A 10,954-nucleotide genomic window follows, 5' to 3' on the forward strand; every position below is an offset into this window, starting at 1 on the left:
TCAACGTTGCACTGTCGGTCATTAGAAATGAATAATAATAATATTTCTCAGGCGCTCGTGTAAACAACTATATGATGCGTTCGTTTTATACACCAGAGTTCACCGTAACTCCGGACAGAACCAAAATTGAACAAGGTGTTGATATTTCCCAGGATAATTGGGGACTACTTTTATATTTTATTGTATTAGCTACACGTTGGTGCGTAAAATATTTTTTGGCTATATTAAAAAAAACCTCTATGAGGTCTCAGTCATAGTGGTTTTATATCCCCGCCTCTGCACATCCAACGAGTGCGCCGCTTTGTAAACATGTACACACACAATTAGAGGACCCAGAGCTTCACCACGAGAATCCATACAGAATATTTTCTTTTTAAATGTTTTGATAAATGTTAGTAGGGTGGCTATTCTTTAGCTCAACGCTGATGATAATTTGATGCCAAGGCTTTTTACTGAGGTAAGTTAAAGACAGAACTTTCAATGCATGATGCTGAACCAGGCTACGAGATAGTTAGCTACAAGCTAGCTAGCAACCTTCCGTTATCTTACTATCCAGAGCAAAAACTGAGCAACGCCTTTAGTTTGTGCTAGAGAAAATATGTTTTAATGCTTCAGCAACCAACATTATAGTCCAAACGTATGCCAGTAGTCAGTGTTTTTTTTTTTTTTTTGTCAAAGTGAATACACACATTTAGTGTCTTTATCTCATCTCCATTCTTGTCAAATAGACCGCAGTATAGACTGCAGAGATGAAGGCCAAGAAGAAGAAGAGACAGGATGACTTCCAGAAGGTCAAGTTAAAGGTGGGAAAGAAGAAGCCCAAAGCTGACAATGCCACCAACACAAACTTCCGCACAAAGGGAATACATCTACCTGAGCAGCTGAAGAGAGACACAAGTGGCCCCACCACACACAGACAGCTTGGTATCAATGTGAGCCCTTTATCAGTTTCTCTCTTAGACAAACATACTTGCCTGTGTTCATTGAAAGTAACTCTACACTTTATGTTCTTCACTTCACCAGGACCTTCTGTCTCAGCTCCACCATTACAATGCCAATGTGAAACATAGTGCCTTGATGGGTTTGAGAGAGTTGCTGTCCCTTAATCCATCTCTGTTAGAGCAGCATCTCTCTCGTCTGCTTTCTGAAGTGGCAGCCGTTTTCACAGACAAGGATGGCAATGTTCGTGTGGCAGCTACACGTGTGCTCAGGTTAGAGGAACAACTGTGATGCAGAAATGCAACAAAACATTAAAAATAACACTTGCCTTTTGTTTTTATTTTGAGTAAAACAGTCTGATGCTGCTTTCAGGTTCATTGCACAGTCTGTGCCTGCAGAACGAGTGGCCCCATTTTTCCCTCTCCTCAGTGCTCACCTGTCTTGTGCGATGACTCACATTGAGGCAGGCATCCAGGAGGATGCAATGAAGGTCCTTGATGTGTTGTTGGAGCACTACCCTGCTCTGCTGGCAGCACGGCCCGCAGTACTCCTCACCAACTTCTTAGAATTAATCTCTCACAGACAAAGCAATGGAGGGGCCAAAAAGCCCCAGGATGCCAAGGGGCGGACCTGGTCACTGTCGGTCGGTCTTAACAGGGCTGTGACTAGCCAGCAGTGGCGGCTTTCTGTGCTTCTCAGGTATGGAGTCCATGTGCACACAGATTAAAATAAATTAATAAATAAAAAGAAATATCTAAAATAATACTTGTGGCTGCTTGTTCCACTTGTGTTTCAGGCTTGGACGCTTTCTGCAGGCAGTTGTTGAGGAGAGACCGGTGGAGGAAGGTGACATGTCTGGTTTAACTGAAGGAGTGTTTGGTTCCAGTGGAGAGGGCCGGATTACACCTCTGCTCCTCAACTGGGAAGAGCTCACCTACAGTAAGGTCGGCGTTAAAGTGTATGAACATTCTGGGGCCAAACCAACTCCACATTCCACCTTCAGACTCAGGTATAATACCACAAACTCCCGTAACCATCCAAGAATGAAAATCACAAATGGACTTTAAATGAGCAAACAGTCATTTACTGTTATTAACTCACTGTTTAGACCTGAGGTGGATCCTGTAGCTGCAGTGGTTGAGAGTCTGGACTCAGCCGAGGCTGTTCAGAGCTTTGCAGCTACACTGGTGCCTCTTCTGCTCGAAGTCTGGGTGGAGGCCAGCACTAGTGACTCTCCCTGGAGCAACACTGAGGGCGCTCACCTACTCACCCCAGATGCCATGTCAGTAATGTTCCAGGTGTTGTCTATTCTGCAGCTGCTGAGAAAACTGGCACCACAGCAGGAGCACCAGGATGCACTGGTGAGATGAGAACGCACAAATATCAACTAGTGCTTTTTTTTTAAAATTTATTGGTTTACTAAATAATGACAGACTGCCTTGTGTTTGTGTAGGATGCATGGTTTCGAAAAGAATACCTGGCAGATTTTAAACAGCACTTCATGAAAAACTTTCCCTATGGGACTCAGGATATACCCAAACATAAAAAGAAGGTTGATCTCAAAAGGTAAGGAATATCTGTATTAATGCAACAAGCAAACATTCATCCTCCTTCCCTCTGTTCTTGATGAATATATACATGTATTGTCATGTAAATGATGTGAGAGGTGGTAAAAAGATCATTTGAAAGTAGTGGTATGATATTTCTGATTTGTGATCATTAAACACTGTGTATGAAGATCTAAACCAGCTGTGATTAACTTTATCTTTGTGTCTTCTCCACAGGAGTAAACAAACTGCAGCCATTCCAGGTCTGACTGTGGAACCTCTGGCCCTAAACATCACACTTTGCCAAGTTATGGTGTCCCTCAGCCAGAGGCAGGGACTCGGCCGAGAGACGGATGGAGACTGGTTAACGCTGCTGAGGACGTTCGTCCGAGACACCCTGGGCAGTGGAGTGAAACTAAGCTACAGGCAGCTCCACATGCTGCTGGGCACTGTGTGGAAGATGGTGCTCACACAGAGGAGCAAAAGTAAGCATGTGCAGCGAATCTGTGAAAGGGTGTCTGATTTAATAAACACAGGAGCATGAGTTCAGTATTATTAGTGGAGTTTAGTCAGTAATGATGCAATATTAGCAACAGAGTATACACACGTGTGTGTTTATGTCAGAGTTTGTTGACAAGATTCTGGGTTGGCATCCAGATACTAGTTTGTGAATCGTATGAAGACGTTTTTACTGTTCAGTCATTTTTGATAATAATATCTGTTTGTTTATATGTATTTGTGCAGCAGTGACAGAGGACCTGTTGGCAGCAGTGTATATCTACTATAAGCAGAGGCACCTGACTCTACAGACACGATCTCTGCTGCTGTCCTTCTACAGCAAACTCTACCTGCAGGAACAGGGTCATACACACATTGCCAGGTAACTTAAGTCATTGTCTTTCAGCATGGGCAATCCTTAAACTGAAGATTTACAGTTCTTGTATTGGAGCAGCTATATGATTTAACCACACCCACAATAGTAGCCCAACATTGCAGCATTTTGAATATAGATTAGATTTTTATGTACTAAAATCCTATAGGAGAAAACACAACATCCTTGTGCAGGATTTTAGTGGCACAGCCAGATCACATGGCACAAGAGCACTCACCATGTTTTCTCTGTCTAAAAATTCTAAGCACAGATGAGTGACTGTTTAAAGAGCTTGTTGTTCAATCTGTCAAGAACAGGAAGGGTTTATAATGACTGTTTGTTCTACTGCCAACATGACATGACGCCTTAGTCAAGCTAAAGTATTCACGACAGTGCCAGACCACATTGAGAAAAGTAATGATTTGTTAAATTATGGGATAATTCTGTCAGGATATAATTTCTCTGGCCTCTCTGAAAACTAATAATTCATATTTGTGCTCAAAATTGAAGTGGAGGGCACAGAAATTAAACTTATTAGCCTCTGGGTTTGGACCACTAAGTTGTGTTCCTTTCTTATTTTCATTAAAAGGGAAAAAAACAATTCTGCTCAAATTGTTTTATGGATGTAACAACAGAATCAAACTTTATTCTTTACTTGCAGTAAAGAATAAAGCTGGCAGCAATGTGCACATCGGTGTATTATCCCTCCCTCTGTCTCCCTGAAGGAGTAAGGTGCTGTGTCGGTGGTTGGCATCTCTTCCTGTGCAGTTGTCCCAGCTGGGCCACCGTAACCCCGCTCTCTCTGCGCGACTTATCCTGTCCATCCATGCTGCTGCTTCTCGAGGAAACAAGGATCTGCTCAACAGTCTGCAGACGCATGCCTGCAGCCTCTATGGTACACACACTCAGTTAGACATCACATATCATTATTAGTATTGGATATAATTATCAGACATGTATCACATCCATGCGTGAAGATTGAAATGCAACAACTCACACAGGACAGAAAACTTGTTAAGGCCATGGTCCATCAGGTGTCAGGTGGTAAATACCTGATCTGCCAACACTAGATAAGGTTACAGCTAGAGGTAGAGTGTGTTTACAAATTTCAACCCACAGAGAGCAGTGCTGCAGCAAGTTTCTGCTCTGTGATTTAGTGTTTAATTGCTCTTTATCTGGCTCATCAAACACAATTACTGCATTTAATTCAAGGAAGATGCAGGTGTTTCCTATTTCCCGCATTGACTGAAAAACAAATAAATCTATTAAAAAAATAAAAAATAAAAAAATGAAAAATACATACTCATATTCATATGCATAAACACTTCAGAGTGCAGCAACGATATAGCCTGATTACAAAAGAGAAAAATCTCAGACACAAGGTACACTCTAGTTCCCTGACATAACTCCATGTTTCCCATCCCAGGCTAAACTGAACTTCAACCAGAGGTGGAGGGTAGTTATAAGAACGTGCTGGAAGCCTGTCCATATCCACTGCTCAGAGTTCAGTACAGTGATGGTCAGATAGTTAGGCTGGTGTGCAACAGAGGGGGCCAGGAGAGGAAAAAGGAATGAGGGGTGGGGGACAGTGTTCTGATAGAAAGTGCCGCAGAGCCAGCAATTCACCATCACAAGACTCCTTTTGTCTAAGGGCTTCTGACATCAGCATGTGCGTCAGAGACAGACAGAACACCACACACACACACATTATCTGAGCCCTCACTGTAGTGGCCCTGCCTGTCTGTCTGTCTGTCTCTTTTTTGCTAGTCCTTAACATAGTCTGGTTTTCCTCGTATCGTTCTACTGTTCCTGAAAGAACTTTTTTTTTTCCCAGAGGGTGCAGTGCATTGCTGTCTCTGCGTAATTACACATGAAACATGTATCCATGTGTGTGTGTGTGTGTGTGTGTGTGTGTGTGTGTGTGTGTGTGTGTGTGTGTGTATGTATGTATGTATGTGTGTGTGAAGATCCACAGGAAGGAGTTGTGGTGCTGTTACCAGCAGAGTCCCAGCAACGAATGGTGCAGCTGCTCTACTTCCTTCCCAAGATGTCCCAGTCTCTTCTGGCCAACCTGAGCTGCTGCTGCACTGCCGGGCGAATCTCTGCTGGACTCGCTGCCTCTCTGATTCGGATCGTACACCTTAGGTGAGCTTGAAAACCCCCATAGACCTAAAAAAAAAAAAAAAAAAAAAAAAAAGTACATGTGTAAGTGGAAAAACATTTTTGTTTAGGAAAGAGATTTTTGACAGCAGATGAATGCCCCTACTTTTAGAATCACGCAGTTAAACCCCTCAGGCAATAGTGTTGCACACACAGAAAGCACTCTCGCTAGCCACCATCAGATGGCAGTGTTGCCCTTTCCCAGAGGAATCCTGAACATTTTATCTGGTTTCTTTCTTGTCTGCAAGGCAGGTGTGGAAGCTTTGTATATTTGATATTCAACTTACGGGTGACAATAAAAGCAGTTTTTTTTTGTTCTATTACTCACCCCCAGATTACCTTTCTCTCTGATGTGTGTGTGTGTGGCTACGTGCATTTGTGCGTCTGACCTTTTGCTTGTGTCAGTGGGGCAGTGTTATACAAATTTTGAGTGGAGGGGGTGCTGAGTTCATAGGGGATTGAATATGTGTGTAATGGGAATGATACAAAGAGCTCTTTGGGAGGCTGGAATGCATCGTCGTCATGGAGTATTGAGAAGACTGTCTGCATGTGCCTCCCGGGCTTCATAAAACGCACCGTTATTCACACATATTTCCTACTGTTACAGATCTATCCTCCCCACAGGACAAGGAAGAATTTTTCATAATTGTGTTTCTGTGCACTATTACGCTCAATATGCTTTTATAAAACTCAGCATTGTGAAGAACCCTAAGAACTGTGTCAAGGAATCTGTAGGATAATTGTTATTTCAAAATAAATGTTGTGTGTGGTGTGTCCAAAAAGTATAAAATGCTTGAAAGCTGAATCAGTTACAAATATTTCATACACCGATAGATGTGGCTTTTCAACTTTGTGTTCAAAGCACATTTTGCGTCGGTGATTGTATAATGTTTTCACTGATCATGTTCTCCAGGTCATCTCTGAGCGGCTGGTCGGTTGGGAACCAGGAAGCGGCTCTGCAGGACGTGGACTACATCAGCTTCCTGTTCTCCACCCTGACGGGCTTCTCGTCCGACAAGCTCACCTCCCTGCAGGAGGCTGGTGACGAGAGTGCCCTGCCTCCCTCCCCTCTCTCACCTCTCAGTCTCTACCCCACCCCACTGGAGCAGTTCACACACCACTGGGACGTTGTTGAGGTGCGTTCACTGTCTTTCCTACATTTACCCCAAACTTCACATACGCTCTAACTCTCACCAAACTGCCACCACTCAGCAAACGCTTGGACACAACATTAAAAATGAATCTAGCAGGGACAGATAGTAGGTGGTGAAGCAAGAGGATGAAAAGACATTGTTTTGAAAATTAAAAAGTGTTGATATTCTGGACACAGCTGTGGTCTTTCAGTCCCCCCTGGTCCCTCTCTGTCTCTCATATAGAGCTCAGAGGGTGGAAGCTTTATCGTGGCGCTCCGGCTGAGAGGGGAACCTTTATCGCGTTGCGCAGGTTGGAGATGCGTGGTTATCGGGCATAGAGGATATGCACAAATGCTAATGAGAGCCCATGGCATGATGGGAGTGTGACATTTCTGCACAGAAATTACCGTTAACGTAACTATGCCCTGGGGCAAGTGTGTGTGAGTGTGTGAGCAAGTGGGGGGCTTATAATCACTAATTCAGCCCCTCAATTAAGGCCTCAGATCCTGCCTCTCTCATCTCCCTGTCTGAGTCAATCACAGGCAAGTGGCGGGAAGGAGGAGGGAGGGTGCACGTGGCGGCAAAGGAAGGGGGGGTGCGGCATTAAGGGACGGACTGTGTCAACTCTGGTTCGACTAATGAGACTGTTGGATTGGCTTTAATGACGGGGAGAATGCCAACAGGTGCACAGTCCCGACACACACCGGCTCGCTCTCAGTTCTGCACTTCAGCACACACACACGCCTCAATTTGATAAAAGCTAATGAGAAATTTGATTTGGATTTGAAGTTAATGAGGAAAAGCTGAGCCTTATTTTTCACTTTTAAAAAGTTGGTGGTGTGGCAGCTTCTTAGGCCTGAAACCAATCTTGTCTCCATCCAAGCCAAAAAAAAAGAAGAAATTTAAAATGCTGTTAGTGACTCTTTGGTAAAGACAGAATGAGCAGTAAAAGCCTGAATTTCATTTTGTTAAAGCGAACGCGTGCATCTGGCCATACAGGACAGTAAAAAAAAATGGATGGTATCTCCATTGATTTTAGCAGTTACAGCATATGAATAGTTTCTGAATTCAACCAACTGGTGCTGCATAACAAAGCTGGGGACACTCCTGTAACTGGCAGATCAAGCCAGGTGACTCACCCATAGTTGTACAAGGTGTTGTCTTTAAATTCTCATCTCATATTAGTGCTCATAACAAAGGCCCTATAGCTCAGTGGTTAGAGCACTGGTCTTGTAAACCAGGGGTCGCGAGTTCGAATCTCGCTGGGGCCTTGAAATGATTGTTTTTCTTTATCCTGAGTGATCACAAACTAACTTTAATTATTTAAGCACTGCCAGTGTATTAAGGGAAGTACTGGGCACTGATTTAACACACTCACAGGCATTCTATTGGAGGTAGTTCAGCTGATTTCAAAATGTATTTTACTCATTTTATTCTGCTGCAGTGAAATAGAAACTTCTCCCAAGTCAAAAGTTGATATATCACATATCACATACACAGATCAACATTAAAACCACTGACAGGTGAGGGGGATAACACTGATCATTTCGTTATAATTCAGTGTTCTGCTGGGAAACCTTGGGTCCTGACGTTCATCTGGATGTTACTTTGACATGTATCACCCACCTAAACGTTGTTGTAAATCAAGCACATTCCCGTGGCAGCAACACCAGCATCTGGTCATCTTCCTAATATTGTGTAGGTCCCCCTCTTGCCGGTAAAACAGCTCTGACCTGTCAGGGCATGGACACAGGACCTCTGAGTGTGTCCTTTGGTGTTTGGCACCAGGACATTGACAGTGGATCCTTTGGGTCCTGTAAGTTGTGGGGTGGGGCTTCCATGGATCTGGCTTGTTCAGGTGCATCCCACAGATGCTGGATCAGATTGGGATCCGGGGAGTTAGGAGGCCAGGTCAACACCTAGGGCTCTTTGTCACGTTCCTCGAGACATTTCTGAGCAGTTTTTGTGGTGTGGTGGGAGCACTGTCCTGCTGGGGGAGGCCCATTGGAGAGTGCTGTGGTCATGAGGTTGTGCTTGGTTTTCAACAATGTTTGAATGAGGGATGTAGAAGAGAAAGGTAACTTTAAAGAGTCTATGTCTTAAAGTTGGTGGAAAACAGGGAAGAATAGAAGATGCTGGATCACAGTGTTGTGGATGGAATGGTCAGCAAAACAAGAGGTCAAGAGTGGGATCAGAACTCGGCATAGACACCAGTGGTGTGTCTGAAGTTTGTGCACACTAGTTCCCAGAAGTATTACCCATAGGGGAGGACTAGTTGGGAAATATACACACACACACATTAGAGAATGTGCTAGAAGATAGAACTTTGGATTTGTCGTTATGCACTGTTGAATGCAGTTGGAGCTGTGTTGTCTTAATAAATTCCCAGAGGCTGCTGAGATCATGTCTGGTTGATTCCTCCCTTTTAATAGTTTTATACAAAGAAACTACAACAGGCACCCATGGTTTCACAGCAGAACACTGTACTGTAACAATGATGTAACTGGCAGATCAGGTCAGGGTGACACGCCCCTGGTTGTGTGAGGTACAAGGTGTTGTCTTCAAATTCTCATCTCATATTAGTGCTCATAACAAAGGCCCTATAGCTCAGTGGTTAGAGCACTGGTCTTGTAAACCAGGGGTCGCGAGTTCGAATCTCGCTGGGGCCTTGAAATGATTGTTTTTCTTTATCCTGAGTGATCACAAACTAACTTTAATTATTTAAGCACTGCCAGTGTATTAAGGGAAGTACTGGGCACTGATTTAAGATGCTTGCATGTATTCTACTAGAGGTAGTTCAATTCTGATTCACATAAAGTTTGATCTGTAAAATGTCTGAAGCTGATATATATATATATATATATATATATATATATATATATATATATCTCACATATATACATATACCTGTACCTGTTTATTTCACAGGAAGTCTGCCACTGTCTGGAAACTCTGGGCTCCAAGTCTCAGTGCTTTGACATCTTGCAAAATGGCATTTGCAAATACCTGGTGAGAAACTGTGTTCATTGATTTGTCCTCATTTTGTTCTTTTCTATGCTTTATTCATACCATGTGTATACTCTGCGTGTGTGTGAATGTCTCAGACCAAGTTGGGAGTTGTTCCTGACAGCATGGCAGCCGGGCTGCTCAGAGCAGTGTCCAGATTACTGGACCTGTCCGTCCTGCCCATTGAGCCGGTGCTGCGCTTCTTGTCCCAGTGCTGCCTCAGCCTGCTGGCTCTGCTCATCACCCTGCAGCAGGAAACACCTGCTGAAACCAACCATAAAAGGTGTGTGTTGAATGACTACATCCATTTGACGATCCGTGTTTGGAAAAGTTCTCCTGTTGAAATGAAATCTTGACCTCAATACCAGGAGTTTTCTGTTTGTTGTTATGATAAAAGTGATTAAGATTTATAATAACTGTGGTTAAAACACCTTTGTGACTCAATCTGCAGGGAGGCAATTTGGGGTGCTTGTGTGTTAGCGCTAAGCACCGTTCCTCGTCTGCTGCGGATGGTTCTGCAGTCGTTGCGTGTTGGAGATCTGAGTGAGGAGGAGCTGCCACAGCTCGGACAGATCCTGTCAATGCTGCTGCAGCACACACCGCTCCACAACCAGCTGCTGGCCAATGCTGCTCTGCTGCAGGAGATCATACAACACCTTACGGTAAACACAGCAAACACAGGGATGCATTTTAAGGCTTTTGTAGAATTTGAATGGAGATAAAGCACATGAACTTCTCATGGAGGCTGTTTACTTGATTTCTTTCTGTATGTGTGTCTTCCAGAGGTTCTCCAGGGCTGCCACCAGGGATCAGTGGCTGACAGATCTGCTCTACTGTTACAGCCTCACTGTGGCTCATGGCTCCTCCGCTCACCGTGGAAACCTGGGCCTTCGAGACATGTACTGACCGATGCGCCAACCAGACAAATACCTGGTGTGTTGATCAGTTCACCTTCTCAAACATCTTTGACAAACAAAACACTCTCAGAGCTCAGTGCTGATAAGTTCATAAGACAAAGACAGGAATACAATCCTTTTTTGGGTTAATTATTTTTTTTTTTTTAAATGTGAGTGACAATGAATACCCCACATTGTTGTTTTAAGAACTTCAACTGTTTTTCCTGTCTCTTTATTGCCTCATTCTTAGTCTGGTAATTGTCTTTTTTTGCATCTTGAGTATTGTTTCTGCAGAACATTGTTCAGTCCTTATTGGGGTACCTGGTGACTTTTGATTTTTAAAAAGTAAACTAAAAGAAAAAAAAAAACACACAAAATAAAGTTAAATCAAAGTGCACTGCT

General features: G+C 43.5%; 1 protein-coding gene and 2 non-coding genes across 3 annotated transcripts; all 3 read left to right on the forward strand.

The window, feature by feature from the left end:
• Positions 1-125: 125 nt before the first annotated feature.
• Positions 126-10,953, forward strand: tex10 (testis expressed 10). Its single transcript, XM_018686158.2, has 16 exons — positions 126-457; positions 729-932; positions 1,024-1,211; positions 1,312-1,638; positions 1,736-1,948; positions 2,048-2,300; positions 2,393-2,505; positions 2,724-2,971; positions 3,231-3,366; positions 4,083-4,252; positions 5,325-5,502; positions 6,431-6,653; positions 9,579-9,659; positions 9,755-9,939; positions 10,108-10,318; positions 10,440-10,953. The coding sequence occupies exons 2-16, from the start codon at positions 750-752 to the stop codon at positions 10,560-10,562; spliced, it is 2,832 nt and encodes a 943-aa protein (XP_018541674.1). The 5' UTR covers positions 126-457; positions 729-749; the 3' UTR covers positions 10,563-10,953.
• trnat-ugu (transfer RNA threonine (anticodon UGU)) lies at positions 7,849-7,921 on the forward strand. The gene has a single exon. It is a non-coding gene; the product is annotated as a tRNA-Thr (tRNA).
• trnat-ugu (transfer RNA threonine (anticodon UGU)) lies at positions 9,247-9,319 on the forward strand. Its single transcript has one exon. It is a non-coding gene; the product is annotated as a tRNA-Thr (tRNA).
• Position 10,954: the final 1 nt, after the last annotated feature.

Source organism: Lates calcarifer, linkage group LG15 (genome assembly GCF_001640805.2).
Source record: "Lates calcarifer isolate ASB-BC8 linkage group LG15, TLL_Latcal_v3, whole genome shotgun sequence".
Classification (NCBI taxonomy): Eukaryota; Metazoa; Chordata; class Actinopteri; family Centropomidae; genus Lates; species Lates calcarifer.